This window comes from Garra rufa, chromosome 21 (genome assembly GCF_049309525.1).
Source record: "Garra rufa chromosome 21, GarRuf1.0, whole genome shotgun sequence".
Classification (NCBI taxonomy): Eukaryota; Metazoa; Chordata; class Actinopteri; order Cypriniformes; family Cyprinidae; genus Garra; species Garra rufa.
The window spans coordinates 27640033-27657782 of NC_133381.1; the positions used below are offsets into that span (position 1 = coordinate 27640033).

The 17750-nt window shown below is 36.0% G+C and overlaps 2 protein-coding genes across 5 annotated transcripts in view; one reads left to right on the forward strand and one right to left on the reverse strand.

The window, feature by feature from the left end:
• The window catches only part of rbks (ribokinase), a 30210-nt gene extending 13496 nt beyond the window's left edge, over positions 1–16714 (reverse strand). Inside the window, exons 1-8 of one of the 4 annotated variants that reach the window (XM_073827232.1) lie at positions 16644–16714; positions 16462–16515; positions 15035–15093; positions 11216–11348; positions 10556–10619; positions 9513–9575; positions 8275–8439; positions 97–188 (exon numbers count right to left, since the gene is read on the reverse strand). In XM_073827232.1, coding sequence (XP_073683333.1) covers positions 97–188; positions 8275–8439; positions 9513–9575; positions 10556–10619; positions 11216–11348; positions 15035–15090 — 573 coding nt within the window. In that variant the 5' untranslated portion in view covers positions 15091–15093; positions 16462–16515; positions 16644–16714. The remainder of the gene's footprint in view (positions 1–96; positions 189–8274; positions 8440–9512; positions 9576–10555; positions 10620–11215; positions 11349–15034; positions 15094–16461; positions 16516–16643) is intronic. The other 3 variants (XM_073827234.1, XM_073827233.1, XM_073827235.1) reach the window with 3 other exon arrangements.
• Positions 1–17750, forward strand: part of babam2 (BRISC and BRCA1 A complex member 2) — a 181689-nt gene that overhangs the window by 419 nt on the left and 163520 nt on the right. The gene's annotated exons all lie outside the window — the stretch shown is intronic.

Consider the following 17750-nt stretch of genomic DNA (forward strand, 5'->3'; position numbering starts at 1 on the left):
TGGCTACCACCTATAGTAGCATTGTAGAGAAAACTGTAAAAATCTATTTGTTTAGGTTTTTATTTTTTATTTTATACGGTTGATAATGTTTTTCACCTCAGACTCATTGCAGCAGAAAACATCGGATGCTTTGTAGAAGTCAGAACTCATGTCCGCAATAGCTGGAGCTGGATTAAAAATGGTCTTCACTGTAAGAAACACAGAAAATAATATTCAGATATTAAATATCATATATATAGATATCATATAAACCATATAATTGGGTTACATGCAGACTTTAAAAAAAAAAAAAAAGATATAATACCACAAGTAAAAATGTAAACACAAAGGTAAATAATTTATATTATGTCAAACTATTGTTATGAGCTATTATAAGCAGTGTGAACGCAGACAAAGCTTAGTCATAGATACTGCAGTTCACGTCAGACAGTCAGTATGAAACTTGCACTTTGAGCTACTTGCATTCATTTGATTTGATATAAGCAAACTTTGCTCCTTTCTCAACGTAACCATAGTTTCACAACAACATTAATCTTTGGCTATCAGTTCCTTTTCTCTTTCTTTCACTCAGTCCTAAACTTAAAATGTTTTGTAAAACTCAACCACAGGAAGTAACTGAAACTCAAGCACTATCTCCTAACTTCCTGTCTGTGTGGGGATTTCTAGTGAGCTTAGTAAACGACGCAATTTATGAGGTGGGAATATTTAGTATGTCATAAGGAACATTTCTGCTGAATAATGTCTCCCAGGTTTGAAGATAGTCTTTACTATATAGAAAAAGACATTCACACTGCTCGCAAGAATTTTCATGTCTCTTGCTGCTCAAGAATTAATCATTTAAAGGGCCCATAATCAAAATTGCACAAAGTCATTTTGTAAACATTCAAGGAGTTCTACTTTTATGCCTTGATATATACATAACATATATTATCTTTTTAGTGCAGTTGTTCTCAATAACACATTTCTTATTTTTCCCCTCAATAACTTCATACCCTTCTCAGTAATCAATAGAAAAGCCTTTATTGGCTATTACAGCAATCAAACGCTTCCTATAATTGCTGACCAGCTTTTTGCATATCTTCACTGGTATTTTTGTCCATTCATCTTTAGCGATGAGCTCCAACTCTTTCAGGTTGGAGGGTCCCCTTGCCATCACCCTGATCTTTAGCTGCCTCCACAGATTCTCAATTGGATTTATTTCAGGACTCTGGCTGGGCCACTGCAAAACGTTAATGTTTTTGTCTGCTAACCAATTCTTCACCACTTTTGCTGTGTGTTTTGGTTCGTTGTCGTGCTGAAATGTCCACTGGTGCCCAAGGCCAAGTTTCTCTGCAGGCTGCCTGATGTTGTTGTTGAGAATTTTGATGTATTGCTCCTTTTTCATGGTGCCGTTTACTGTGATTAGGTTCTCTGGTCCACCGGCTGAAAAACAACCCCAAAACATTAGTTTCCCACCACCATGTTTGACAGTGGGGATGGTGTTCTTAGGGTTGAAGGCTTCTCCTTTTTTACGCCAAATGAAGGCTTCATCATTGTGGCCAAACAATTAAGTTTTTGTTTCATCTGACCATAAAACAGAAGACCAGAAGTCTTCTTCTTTGTCCAGATGAGCATTTGCAATGGCCAAGCGGGCTTTTGTGTGCCTTATCTGGAGAAGTGGTGTCCTCCTTGGTCTGCTTCCGTGGAACACAGCGGTGTGCAGTGTCTGTTGGACTGTCTGCCTTGAGATGTTGCCACCAGCAGAGCCCAGATTCATCAGGATGGCCTTGGTGGTGATCTTTGGATTCTTTTTTACCTCTCTCACTATCCTTCTGACAGGTGTCACTTTTGGCTTCCCACGTCCTCTGAGATTTTTCACAGTGCGCAACATCTTGTATTTTTTAATAATACTTTGCACTGTAGCCACTGGAACTTCAAAACATTTAGATATGGTCTTATAGCCCTTTCCTGACTTGTGAGCAGCCACAATGCGAAGCCGCAGTTCCTTAGTGAGCTCCTTTGTCTTAGCCATGACTGTCCACAAACCAACACCAGAGAGCTTCTGTTTTTCACCTGTTGAGTTGATTAAAACAGCTGTTCCTAATGAATCAGGGTAATTAGGATGCTTTAGAACAGCTTGGACTATTTGGAATGGTATAGAACTTTGGATTTTCCCATAGACTGTGACAGTTTGCAAAGGGTATGAATAATTTTGGACATGCCACTTTTTGTTCAAATATGCCTCTTGTACATCATCTTATTATTTTTTGGGAGAAGCCTGTGTCATTTCCGGTCAAAAAAAAAAAAAAAAAACTTGCTGGTTGAATAAAAGTATCATTAGAATGATTAGTCAGAATTTGCCAGGGGTATGAATAATTTCGGGCTTGACTATATATATATATATATTTATATATATTTTTTATTATTATTATTATTATAAAAAAAAAACAGAATCTAAATCTTCACAAAATTAATCATTTATCAACACTCCCATGTATTAACAGCAGAAATACAAGAGGAAATATCTTCGCCAATATGAGAGGCCTTCAAATGTTTTGTTAGACAATAGGGGATCTTTAGGTTAAAAAGGCTGATCATCACTGCTTTAGCAGACCTACAAAGTATTTTTTATCACTGTTGATTTAGCATAAATATTAAAGCAGAAAATACATATTTTTTAATCTTTTAAAGCTGCACAAAGGTTTGTTTGTGTGTGTGTGTGTGTGTGTGTGTGTGTGTGTGAAATGCTTTTAATTGTGGCTAAAGTTTCTTTTGAGCCTACTGTGTATCCTGATTTATTGGCACTGCAGTGGGTATTACACGCAATACATCTGGTAATTTGACAAACGTAAGAATAACATAAAAGTTTAATCACAGCAGTGTGTTTCAGTACATCAACAGTTTAGCATCTTCCAGTGTGAGCTGTCATCCTCTTAACAACATCTGAAACTCAGTGCAAACGTTTTTAATTCAGATTAGAAAACTGTGCTTTGAACGTTAAGTTCATATGAGAGTTTGTGTTTTTCTTTATTCATATTCATATTTATATATTTAAAATGTCATAGCTGGTATTTTCTAATGAACCTGGAAGCTGAATGGCGACTGTCCAGCTCCAAAGCAGACAAAGAAGCAGCATGAAAAAAAAAAATATTCCAGAGATATTCCAAAAAATGTTCTCAGAAAATGAAATTGGTATTCACTGTAAATTATGTTGTGTGTGTGTCCTTGTAGCTTTGCTGAAAGAATTTTCTGGGTGAATTGTCTCTTTAATGAAAGTAAGAGTATTTTAGGAATAGGCAGTGAGCCCCTAAAGGAAAATCGATATGCACTTGTAAAGTGGAAAATGTAATATGGAAGAACAGGGCAATAATGAAGGAAAACAAGCGGCAAAACTAATGAGTACATGAAATGAATGAATGAGTCATGAGAGTTCACTGTTCATAGATGCTTTGTAAAACTAAATAAAAAACAACAGAAGCACAAGTTAAATGTGAGCTAAATTCACGGTAGAGTGATCAAACGCTCCTTCAGTAGCCAAGTATGAAATTACATGTTAGCTACATAGAAGCGTTGAAGTTAACTGGAATTAACTACACTTGAGGAGAGAATCGAGACTAAATGGTCCTTATATTCATTTATTTGAAAATGCGGTTAAGAAAACAGTACTCGGATTCTTCTCCAGTGAGCCTGCGGGGGTGGCATGTGCGTAATCCAAGCCTTGAGCTCCGGCTAAGTGCTATCTGTGCACGTCATTGTCTGATGAATTCATCCCAAGTGATAGGCGCATAATCTGGGCTAATGGGCTGTCTCTTAACACTTAATATGGCCCGCTAACGGGCTAAACAGCATGTATCTGGGAAGTTCTGAGGTGGTGAATGTGAATATCGGGGTGCGTTGGTGTGGGGAGGGGGGGGAGGTATCCATCTGTGTCATCCATCTGTGGAATAAGCTTGTTGCATCATTGTGCATCTCCATGACAAGGATACAGGGTGTCTCTGATCAGTGGGGACCTGAACATACAAGGTGCTAATGATATCTGAGACACAGCCGGTTGCGTTATTTTCAATGGGAGGAAAGAGTTATGCTTTGCTCTCACCAATCATTTGATATAAGGAGCTAAAAATAGTTTTTAGAAAGTGGGAGTGAGAGTTTTTGGAAGACGAGGAAACAAAGTAAACTATTGTTGTTAAATGATTATGCTATTGCACTCCCATAACACGTTGGTGAATATACAGAGACGGCCACAACAGTGTGGAACAACAAGTTATTTTATAAAAAAAACAGTAAGATGTGGGCTGTAATAAAGTGAAAGGCTGTATAACTGAAAACTGAATGCTGATACTTTATCTGTGTACATACAGTATACTCACGTAAAGCAATATATACTATATACCTAATCTTGGCTGTGTGATTGTTTATATTGTCGCAAAAATGAAAAAGGCATTATAACACATCTCCTATATATAAAGTTCTATATATATTTTATATTTTATTCACATACATAGAGCACACAATGGCGTGATCTTTTACTTTGTCAGAAAATGAAACTATATTATTGCCCAATAATAATAAAGTATCTCCAACTTTATCCACACAGGTGCATACATACAGTATACTTGCATTAGGCGATATATATACAGTGTGTCACAAGTACACCCCTCTCATTTCAGCAACCATTTTAGTATATCTTCTCAAGGGACAATACTATAGAAATGGAACTTACTTATATGGATATATTTTAGAGTAGTCAATGTGCTGCTTGTATAGCAGTTTAGATTTATTGTCCCCTGAAAATTACTCATACAACATACAGCCATTATTGTCAAAATAGCTGGCAATGAAAGTGAGTACACCCTAAGTGAACTTGTCCAAAGTGTCAATATATTGTGTTAGCATCATTGTTATCTGGCACTGCCTTAATCATTCTGGGCATGGAATTGACCAGAGCTTTACAGGTTGTTGCTGGGATCCTCCTCCACTCCTCATGGAGCTGCTGGATGTTAGACACATGGTGCTTCTCCACCTTCCGCTTGAGGATGCCCCACAAGTGCTTAACAGGGTTTAGGTCTGGAGACATACTTGGCCACCCTATCACCTTCACCTTCAGCTTCCTCAGCAAGGCAGTTGTCATCTTGGTGGTGTGTGTAGAATCGTTATCATGTTGGAAAACTGCCATTCTGCCTAGTTTCTGGAGGGAAGGCTTCATGTTCTGCTTCAGAATGTACAGTTGTGGCCAGAAGTTTTGAGAATGACACAAATATTAGTTTTCACAAAGTTTGCTGCTAAACTGCTTTTAGATCTTTGTTTAAGTTGTTTCTGTGATGTACTGATATATAATTACAAGCACTTTATACGTTTCAAAGGCTTTTATCGACAATTACATGACATTTATGCAAAGAGTCAGTTGAATCCTCTTTAGGAGACAATCCTGGCGCTTGCTGGACTTTCTTGGATGCCCTGAAGCCTTCTTAACAATGCAGTGGAAAGTTTTTTTCGGGATTAAGTTATTTTTTCATGGCAAAGAAGGACTATGCAATTCATCTGATCACTCTTCATAACATTCTTGAGTATATGCAAATTGCTATTATAAAAACTTAAGCAGCAACTTTTCCAATTTCCAATATTTATGTAATTCTCAAAACTTTTGGCCACGACTGTACAGTACATAATGGAATCCATGTTTCCCTCAATGAACTACAGCTCCCCAGTACCAGCAGCACTCATGCAGCAGCAGACCACGATGCTACCGCCACCATGCTTGACTGTAGGCAAGACACAATTTTCTTGGTACTCCTCACCAGGGCATCGCCACACATGCTGGACACCATCTGAGCCAAACAAGTTTATCTCATAGTCGCATCAGACCACAGGACATGGTTCCAGTAATTCATGCTCTTGGATAGGTTGTCTTCAGCAAACTGTTTGCTGGCTTTCTTGTGAGCCAGCTTTAGATTAGGCTTCCTTCTGGGACGACGCCTATGCAAACCGACTTGTTGCAGTGTGTGGCGTATGGTCTGAGCACTGACAAGCAGACCTTCTACTTCTGCAACCTTTAAAGCAATGCTGGCAGCACTCACAAATCAGTTTTTTGAAGCCAGGTTCTGCACCTGACGCACAGAATGAGTGCTTAATTTCTTTGATCGACCCTTGCAAGGCCTGTTCCAAATGGAACCCATCTTGGAAAACCTCTTTATGACCCTGACCAGTGTAGTGTAACTCGGTTTCAGGGTGTTACTGAACCTCTAATAGCCTTGGCCATCTTTGTGGAAGGCAACAATTCTAATTCTCAAATCCTCAGAGAGTGCTTTGCCATGAGATGCCATGTTGAACATCCAGTGGTCAGTATGAGAGAATTGTACTTAAAGCAACATACTGTACTGCTGTTATCACTTAGGTGTGTACTCACTTTTGTTGCCAGCTATTTTGACAATTAGGGATGCACCGATCCGACTTTTTCAGTCCCGATACCAATACCGATGCCTGGGCTTTATATATCTGTCGATACCCGATACCGATCCGATACCATTGTTGAATTAATAATAAACTGCATACCTTCCACCTTATACCTTCCTTCCACCATGTAGAAGAAACTAAAGGCACCAAACTTTCCTAACTAAACATTACTTTCCTAACTAAGACAAAACAGATGTAATGTATTGAATACTTATTTATTTGTTATTTAAAGAACAATTCTGCATTCAAATCAAAAATAGAATGTAATCAAACTTCTTAAAATAAATTTAAATAAATAAAATGTAGTAGTAGAAACAAAAGTGTATTGGTCAAACATACAATAGTAATCAAACAAGTTACCAAACATTATAAATTCAAAATAAAACAGCATCTGAACCCGAGAAAAAACGAATACAAAGTTGGTCAAACAACAACTTGGTCACACATACAAATAATATAACATTGTAGGCATGTACTGTAGTGCAGTGTTACACCACTCGTGACCTGTGTTATTTTAAAGAATTCTGCATTCAAATCATAATCATAAAACATATGGCCTACTGATATTTTTTTGACGCGGAGCGGTGTTTCTGATATCAGTGAGCGAGGAGTGGAGTGGGAGCGGGACATTTTGAACCCGAAGCGGAGCTGGAGCGGAGTGATTATTAAATGCAAGGAGCGCGGGGGGAAATTGTTGCCCCACCACTCCGCTCACATACTCTGCGCCGCATAGAGATTTCCAGCCAAGTGGTAAAGTTGTGTTTTTGAAGTTTTCTATATTATTATTTATTCTTTATATATTTGTTCATTATTCGTTTACTTTACCACTTCGACTTTGCATGTTCCGGTTTTGCTCACTATTTTTGTTTGAAATGCCTTTGTTCTGAGATGGTGATAATAAACTTTAAATCTAACATTGTTATATATTGATGTTTGTTTTATATCTGTGGATTGTATTGTAGACTAGTCAAGTGTTGATTTGATATATGGGTTAAATTGAGTAAACTCACTGTGGACCACATACTGCTTGGATATCGATGTCACTTAAAAAACTAAAACTTACATTTAAAAAAAAAAAACTCCAAACATTTCTCTAAATTATTCTGATAAAAAAAACAAAATGAAAAAGCATAAACTTTCTATTAAATACAAATCTGGTCTATTTTAATGGCTGTAACAGTATAAGCTGTTTGGCGGAAAAAAAGACGGGCTTCGGTCGGACTCGGGCCAAAAATTTTGATAAGCTGTCGGACAAGGGCCGGGCTACAGCCTGTGTGTCTCGGGCCAGGGCCGGGCTAGGGCTTAGATTTAAGGCCCGTGCAGGGCTCTACAGTCATTGGCTGCGACGGAGGAAGAAAAAAAAAAGAGGAAAAAATCTGGATCGGCCCGTGGATCTGTTAATTTTTCCGATCCCCGATCCAGCTATTTTTTCAATATCGGGCACGATATCCGATCCCAATATCGGATCGGTGCACCTCTATTGACAATAATGTCTGTATGTTGAGTTATTTTCAGAGGACAGTAAATCTATACTTCTATACAAGCTGCACATTGACTACTCTAAAATATATAAATAAAATATGTTTCATTTCTATAGTATTGTCCCTTAAGAAGATATACTAAAATTTCACCCAGCTCTAATCTGCTACATGTGAATATAAGGCATGAAGATATTACAAACATTAACACCAGGATTATATGTAAAGGTGCTTTCACAAGTGTATTGTGAACGAGCTATATAAATACATTTCACTTAACTTGAAGAAAGTGCTGTTGGAGAAACAGGAAGTGGGATGAGACAGTGAACTACATTGAGATAGAAAGCTAAGATTCATGACTGACCGTGGTTGTCTCTGGCCATTCTCAAGGCCTGAAGCGATGTATTTGGGTTGATTTCAAGCTGGCAAACAAGAACCTTTGCATTCACTATGGCGGTTAGTGCTCGCTGCAGTTCCTCTTGCCCCAAGAGCATATTAGCACCAGCGACAATCACTATGGCATTCTCCCCTGTCAATAAAATATATGATCAATGACTACAAGTTGCATACAAACATTTAAGGAGACATTACCGGTAATTACAATGATATTTAATTATGAATCCAGATTGATAAGAAATGCGTTCATGAAAAAAAAAAATCATAAGAATATACAGTGGCTCTGAAAAACTATTCAGACACACGTAAGTCACACTTGTATGAATGCCATTGTGTTTGATAAAGAATATCAAACAGAATATCATTATTTTAAGGAAATAGAAAATGCTTTTACAAAAATAAGTTTGTTAGGTTTTAAATGATAAGACAATCATATTTGTAATCAAAATCAAGACAAAGTATCACTTGGGCTTTTTTGGCTGTAATAAGTTAGAACATATGCATAATATGTGATAAACTAAAATGATCAGAACAGCATGTTTTCAGGTGCTACTTTGATATTTGTTAGAAAACGCAATGACATTCATACATTTTTAAGTGGCTTAAGTGGCAATTTCAGGGACAATTTACACACCCAGACATGTACAAAATGTTTTTGCTATTGCGTCACAAACAGACAGGCAAAAATAAAGAGCTGACATAAGTGTTCGGAAAACCACAGTGCAGAGTCAGGAGATATTATCAAAGTTTTTTCCTCATTAAAGCTTCCTTTTTAGCTTACGACATAATTGTTCTAATTCATATTGCTGTTATATTCACACAGGAAGCTGGGACACTAGGATTTCAGTAGGTTGTTATGGTGATCATGACGCCAATCAGAGCACTTCTTGGAGTGCTCACTGTGGTGCTAGTGGACTTCCACAAGGCTCAGCACTTAAGCTGGTTCACTAAACCATGACATTTCAAATGCAGCTGGCCTTACATTCAGAGGCAGGCTGGTTATGTCACCTTTCTTTAAATCCAAGTAGTGCTACATTAAACTGGGTCTAAAATTACCCTGCGTAGGCGAGCTGGACACAGGTAGAGAGCTTCTCACTTATCCATGTCTCATTCAGAAGAGTACTTAGTGGTGTTTATGTTATTTTAGGGGCTTTTAAAACTCAGGGGATGCAGCAGGGCTTGGTACTCGGACCAATTTCATTTTACCTGTGTCATTTACGATGATAGAGGCAGCTCCAGTTGCAGCATTTTCAGTCTGTTCTACATAGGCTAAGAGAAAGAGAGAAAGAGAAGTGGATAACTTAAATTGCTTACAGTGTACACAAATGAACTGAATAAGTCTGAATGTTTATTTAAAATCTCTGTTTATAAATTATGATAATAGAGACGGTACATATATGCAGACTTACAAACTTTTGAGGAAGCAATTTTAAAAATATCTAATAATTGATATATAATAGTTGAAATACATAATACAGTTAATAAATTCAGCACAAAACGTAATATGTTAAACTACAAGTAACTAACAAAACACAGATAACTACAATATATCTATGATGACGCCATTATCAGATTGCAAAATGCACTGCAAGGTTTTCCAGGAACAAAACTGAATTGCAAAACTGCAAATTCTTTTTCAGTACTTTTGTCTTGTTTTTAAGTAAAAATATCTAAACATCTTCAAAGCATTTTTTTTCTTTTCTTTCATTTTATTTATTTATTTTTTTAGTCACGATTCATTTTGCAACTACATCAGCTGTTAGACTAATAATGACTTAGACGTCAGCATGATTAAAGTAGCTGTCATCATGGAAACTGGAGCATTTAAAACTGGAAATTTTGCATCTGCGTCTGACCATCACTACATCTCACTATGGTTTTAAACTTTTATCAAGGTGCATGCAACAAACACATCAAAGGTATCACTGTATTTTATACATTTATGTATGTGTGTCAAATTAATTCACTTACTCTGTTCACATATTTCATATTTCAGTTAAAAGAAAAAATACTTACAATTTTAATCATAGTGAGTTCATACTGAAACATTATTTTGAATCAGATCTCAAATCAGCTACAAATTTTGAATCAGGTTTGTAAAAAATACACACTTTTTTTCCCTGTTCCAATTATGAAAAACGAAATAGAATTGCATACACTAAAAACATCTGATTTTAAAAGATATTTTACTACTTGTCTGAACAAAGCTTTAGATATGACACTACGTAAAAGCACTGTTTGGCCATTACCAGTCGATATGCCATTATTTTTGAAGTTTTGAATGTAGTCGTTCCCAAAAACGTCTCTGCCGACCTAAAGAGAAAAAGCAACCAGAGATGAAAAGCTGAACTTAAGATGATATTTTCTAGTAACTCGCTGACCGGCCAAAGTTCTGCTTTGCTATATGAGGCCAAGCCTTCCAGATATAGCATCCCCAAACAAACGCCTCCACTCTACAAATACAACTTTATTCTCCACCTCTCCCCCTCTTTCTCTTCCTCTCTATGAGATGTTCAGTGCTGAGGTAGAGGGCAAAAGGGTTCCTTTTTTCCCAATTGGGTCTGCTTTTATCCCACACTGGTAAGTAAAGACATGCCAAGGATGGGGTCCTAAGCCCCAGCAGTGCAGACCCTTCACTACCTGGCCTTCTGTCTTTGAAGTGTGATCTCTCTTTGAATGTTTCTGAAAGCACAGGAGTCTATTTTTACACACTGTATACGCTTTGGTATTGATTGGGGTCTTTGCACTGACAAAATGAAGAGCTTTATTACTTGGTTAGCTTCTCTGTTGCGGTTAAATGCTCAAATACATGAATTGCTGGGTATCAACCTAAACTTTTTGTGTCTATGTATACTTCAGGCTATATTCTGTTATTCAGGATGTTCAGGAAAGTAGACCATATTGGGTACCTTGCTAATCATGGCAGTCTTGGCCCCCATCCGTGCAGCTTGGATGCACTGATTGGCTCCTTTGCCACCAAAACCAATAAAGAACCTGTGTCCATGTATTGTCTCTCCAGCCTTGGGAAGCCGAGGCGCTTGACTAACAGAAACACATAGGTACTAGGCTGTTAATTCACAGTCAGTTGTCATCTTTTATTCACATATGTTCTAAAGCATTTCTGTATAACACAAAAGAACATCATTTGAAAGAAATGTCTCATTATTTTTTTTTTTCTGTCCATAATATATTGAAAGATTATGTTCATTATATGGATCAAGCCAGTTGAAACATTGCTCACCATATCTTCTTTTGGGTTACACAGATTAAAAAAAAAGAAAGTCATACAGGTCTGAAACTAAAGATGGGTAATTGACAACACAATTTTATAGTTCATTTTTGGGTTAACTATACATCGGTACATAAAAGTAAAAAGGAATTGATTGGATTCTGAGAAATGTAATATTTATTTTGCTTTAAAAATACACAAAGTTTGTATTTAAAACAACCTATTTAGTTTCCTTAATTTTACATGTTTAAATTTAAAACTGTTGAATTAATGCATGATGGGCGTTCAATCTTTGTACCGCTATGCAATTTGTTTTCAAAGGAATGACAGATGGGCAATTCAGCCAGCTCTCAAAGTCCATATTGTTTAAGTGAATAGGCCTTTTACTGGAAACATGCTATGTTTGTGAGCTGTAAGTGAAAATAATATGACATGACATCCTGAGCCCTTCTAAATCTAAGGCAGGTGCTCTGAACTCCCTAAAAAGCTAATTGCTGTGCTGCCTTAGTGCATGACATTTCAGAGCGGGGTCCATCAGCCTTTCACCCGAGCAGAACTAGCAGCTATTACTCATTCTATTGAACAACAGAAAAAAACCCGCAATCCCAGACATCTAGTTACGGTCTGGCCCCAATCCAAGTCTCCAGAAGCCCATGTTTATGTGATGCCAGAATAGGCAGATAAAGTTGTTTTTCACATGTGTGTTGTTTGCGTGGTGTGGTTAAGAGGGGGAATATTACAGGAAGTCAATAAGGATGAACAAAGATCCTGCCGAGATTTCAGTAAAATGACTGGTAAGTGAAGAGATTTTAGCTGGCTATGATGTTTTTAACAAACTGTAGTAAATTATGTTGATAAAGATAAAACCTGAAACAACTAGTCTGCAATAAGAGTGTGCATGCTCTACTTCACAACATTTACTTAAATGTGTCTGACTGAGTCATCGTCTGTGTCGCAGGTTAGAGACAGACTGGCCTCACCTTAACTTCTCGCTTCCAGTCCCTCTATTGTTTAATTATCAACAGTCATTCTCCCAGAAACCAAATTCTGATACAAATGCTATAACTTTCTTGTGCCAAAAAGGAAAAACAACAACAGGTGTTCTGTGACACAGGCTGTGGTGCAAGCAGTTGTTTACTACTTTATAAAAGTAGGACAGAAACAGCCTCAGCAACATTGGAATAACACAATAATGTACACTGTGGTCCATGGGGTGATATAGGAGCAAAAAACAAACAAAGTTCTATGGTAATTTCATGTTTTTTTTTTTGTTTTTTTTTGACAAAGTACCATGTTTTTGCACATGGTAATTTGACAGTATTCTTTTAAGTACATAGGAATATCATTTAAATACCATGTCATATGAATATGATAATTAAGTACGCTGTAAAACATTAGTTTTACAGTAAATAAAACAGATTATTAGATTTTTTTTTTACAAGAAAATACTATTTCATTCTTACTACTTCAGAATTTCTTCTTTAAGTCATTGCATGTTACTTGCCATTTCTTTGTAATCATTTCTGAAATTTACTAACATGCATAATCTAGTATGTTTTAGGGTACCAAAATAAACATATAAACATCCTTTATGGATTAATAGAAGGATAAACGAATATTAAACTATGAATACAACACTATCCAAACAACACTAAACAATGCCACAGTACTTTTTATGTTTATGGTACAATAGTATTCTTTAAAGTATCCCTGAGTACCATATAATTACCATGGTTCATTAAAATAGTCATTATTTATTGCTAAATTATGCTATCACCAGTAATAATATATTACAAAAATGTGTCAGTTTGAACCAAAGATAAGGTGCCTGAGGTTTATTGTTATTGTTTATTGTTACAGGAACATTTGAGACCTGAGCCAAGAGTATGCCTAGTTTATGTGTGCTACATACATATTCTTGACTAACATTGCTTAGCAAGTAAAATTAGTGAAAGCTCCGATGAAGGCACGCTAATCGGTTCAAATTGTAATCAGCAGGTGGCACTGTCTGGCTTCACCACAAACACACAGATGTTCCACAGGAGACTCGTTTTCAAAGTATCTGATTCCGTTTGACTGTCACAAACACAAGCCACATAGAAAACTGGATTTTACACTTCAAAGCCATGCATAGCACTTTGATGGGTGAAATGTGTCAGCCACCCTCCAAAAACAGCCTGCTGAAAAACAATCACATACTTCCCATCAAAACTATTGCCTAATTGATGCAATCTCTTCTGTTCAAAGGCCAACACTGATGACTGGATTTTTTAATGGTAAAATATATGAGCAATTGGAATTTTTTTTTTTTTTTTTTTTTTTTTTGAGCACTTGGGGTATGACAAAGAAAGAAATTAATATGATTTAGTTTAGTTACGTGTGGAAATAAAAATGCTGACTCTGGATAGTTTAGCATGGTTAAACACATCTATAAACAAAAAATTTGTCTCTTTACCTGTTCTATTTTAAAATATATTTTAAACTAATAATTTTCCAGGGTGATATACTATGCAAGATAAAAGTTTACTATCATTTTGCACAGTTAGAAGTTTAGGCCATGTTCCAGTCAAAAGGTTCACCTGAGCTGTAAATACTGCATCCAAGATGACTGGGACACACTTGACGCTATAAAAAACTTGCCGGCGGCAAATGTGACCAGTGAGCAGTGAATCAGTTCCCTGGGGAAATATTAATAATAGACAGAGCTGGCAGAACAGAAGGCAGTTCCCCAAATCTGCCTTTGTTGGGCCTTGTTTGGTTCCTGCTGGAAGGACTAATTCCTTTCAGAGTTATTTTAAAATCTTAAAGTCTGCCTTCTGCATGTGGAATATGTTCCACTTCCAGTATGAGAGTTTGTCACATGAGCATGAAATCATCATAGGATATCTGAGGATTGAGCTTTAAGTTGATAGTAGATGGCGGACACTTGTTCATTATACAATGCCATTAATTTCCCCAAATGCTTAAAAACCCTGTTATGCACTGAATTTAACATTAAATGATTACTTGGGTCAGAGGTTGTGTATCAATGGTCTGACTGCTTACATTTCCTAAATTAAAATGATTATAAATTTTTTACTAAAAATGTATTTAAAAAAAGTACTTTTTATTAAGAAATTATGTATTTTATAACAGATTTTAAAGGTCTATTAAAATACTATTCTCATCTATTATGCAAAATAACTGAATCAATTAATTAAAATAAATTCTCGAAATTTATATTTGAAAAAAAAAAAAAGGCTGTTAAATATGCCAAATCAAATGTATTTGTAAATAATTCACAAGATATCATAATGTGAAACATGTAATTCTGGTACATGCAGTATGATTACATGGTTCTATATTGTTTGTTGTCACAATTTTGCTGCAATCACTCTGTTTTTCAGGACAGAGTAATGCATTACAAAAAGTTTTTTTTCCCCCTACATTTTAAACATGTGGAACATATTTGCCTTGAGCCCAGTTTAGATTATGACACTGAAATCTTTTGATCACTTACCTTACTAAGTCAACATTACAAGAGCCCACCACTACAACACTCACGTCTTCAGACATGGCCTAATACCCCCAAAAAAGAAAAAGAAGAAGAAGAAAAAAGATTTGTTTTTAATATAAATATATATAATAAATAGAATAGATTCAATAGATACAAACAACATTAGACAACTGAAACTCAATCATTTCCACTATTTACAGAAACGTTTAATCAAATGTTGAGAAAAACAAATTTGAAGAGCAACATTTAAACAGTTAAATACTGGTAGTTATGCTCCACATTGAGCATGCCTGCACTAATGTGGATGATTATTTCAGGACTGGATCATGTGATTGACAACAACCATGGAAATCCTTCATTAATTCAATCCCTTGCGTGTAGGCAACGTATGTGAATAGTAGAGTGTTAATCTGCTCAAATCTCCCAGCAGGCCTCAGGGGACTGTAAAAGCCTGCCGCTGGCTAAGGAACAGCCTACATTTTCTCAAAATAACTGAAGTCCAGGCTGCATTTTCTGCATACTTAGATTCAAATCAGTCTTAATGGTTTGAATAGCTTGAAGTGTTTTACTGTGTGGGCATAACCCGTTTGATAGATATGACCCTCTCTACACAAACAAAACGAAAGGAGTTACATGACAGTTACATCTGAGAGAAACTATTTAATAATTTAGTATAAGTATAGATTTATTATTATAGCCTGCAGTCTCGAAATAGTTTTCTAGGAAGAGCATACATTGTCATGTAAATAAGATGCAATATGCCATATTCAGTCAGAATAATTATGAAAGTGGGCAGCCTGGAAGACAATCTGACAAATTAAGTCACTACTTAAAATGTGCAGTAATGGGAACAATAATATCCAGTTAGGCTAGTAAAATCTTGTTAGAGGAGTCACGTGTATTTTATTTACATTTAGAGAGAGTATGTTAAAATGTTTCTAGATTTTTACAAAACTGTCTATCTAGCCTGGTTTGAGCTAGACAGTGGGTGAGATCAAAGTCCACTACGTTTTTGCAGTGTCTAATGTGGGACAGACTTGATTAATCATCGTATTCACAAGAATTCATGCAATATCACATTCAACTGTTTAATTAATATTAAGATCTGAGAGAAACTATTTAATAATTTAGTAGTAGTAAGTACAAATTTATTATTATAGCCTGCAGTCTTGAAATAGTTTTCTAGGGAGAGCATACACTGTCATGTAAATGAGATGCAATATGCCATATTCAGTCAGAATAATTATGAAAGTGGGCAGCCTGGAAGACAATCTGACAAATTAAGTCACTACTTAAAATGTGCAGTAATGGGAACAATAATATCCAGTTAGGCTAGTAAAATCTTGTTAGAGGAGTCACGTGTATTTTATTTACATTTAGAGAGAGTATGTTAAAATGTTTCTAGATTTTTACAAAACTGTCTATCTAACCTGGTTTGAGCTGGACAGTGGCTGAGATCAAAGTCCACTAAGTTTTTGCTGCGTCTAATGTGGGACAGACTTGATTAATCAGCGTATTCACAAGAATTCATGCAATCACATTCAACTTAATTAATATTAGGATTTAATTAATATTTAGTATTATTTGTACATTATAATAGTTTACACTTTACCTACTTGTCCACTGAGTAAAGCGATATCTAAACAGTCAAAGCACTGTTCTCACGTCCATTTGACAGTAAAGATGAGACGAGCATTTGAGCTGTCCCTATTTTCCCCTGTCTTTAAAAACATGATTTAAGCTTTCAAAACGTGCCGACACACAAATACCATATATAAAATGCAATTTTGAATTATATGTTATACTCCAGACCACACGAATGTATTATTCACGTAGTCCTTTCATAACACAGTAGTGAAATTGTCAGGCATATTTCTAAACATCCATAAACAAGTGTCAGTGAGAACTGCGGAAGTGGGGAATGAGTTTATGTTCAAGATTTGTGCTATATTTCATATAAAAGGTACCGAACAGACGTTTATTACTTACGAAAAATTATTTAATCGAAACCACTGCTTTGATCATAAAAGAAACATTGTTAGGCTCAGAGTCCTATCATAATGCGGATTAGCATGTTAGCCGGTCTGTTAGCATAGATGTGCAGCTCCAAAACAAACTGAATAACAAACGAAATCTGTTTTGCTGTTTTGTTTGTTAGTTCAGTTGCTTGACAGTATTGGTATCAGTGTTAATAATGTAGCTGAGCTGGACTTTTGTTTACTTTTCTTGTTTAAGCATTTGTTTTATACTGTGCAAATCCACAGTTACGCGTTCATAAGTTTTTAAATGTTCACTTTAAATGTTCTCCAGAAGAAGACATTTTAAATTGTACAATTAAAAAAAGGTAGAGATAGAACTATAATACAGTTTCATGTTCAAAATGTAAGATTAGACACTGTCCAGTGTTAAGGTTACTATTACGAAATTAGTGTTAACTGGAACTACAGTATATTCACCACCAGTGATAGTGGGACTAATTGATACTTGCAAACATAGCTCATTTGTTCTGAGAAAATGTCATTGTCGTCATATACTCCTTTGATATCTTGTTAACAAATCCAGTGACATACAATTTTAAGCGTGACTTTTTGGGCCATCTGTAGTCACTGTTGTTTGTCTTTGTTTTCCTCTTCCATTTAAATCGATTTCAAACGTCCGGCAATCATAGCAGTTATTTTCATTACAATAGGTGAGACTATAGATAGTGATCCTAATTAGT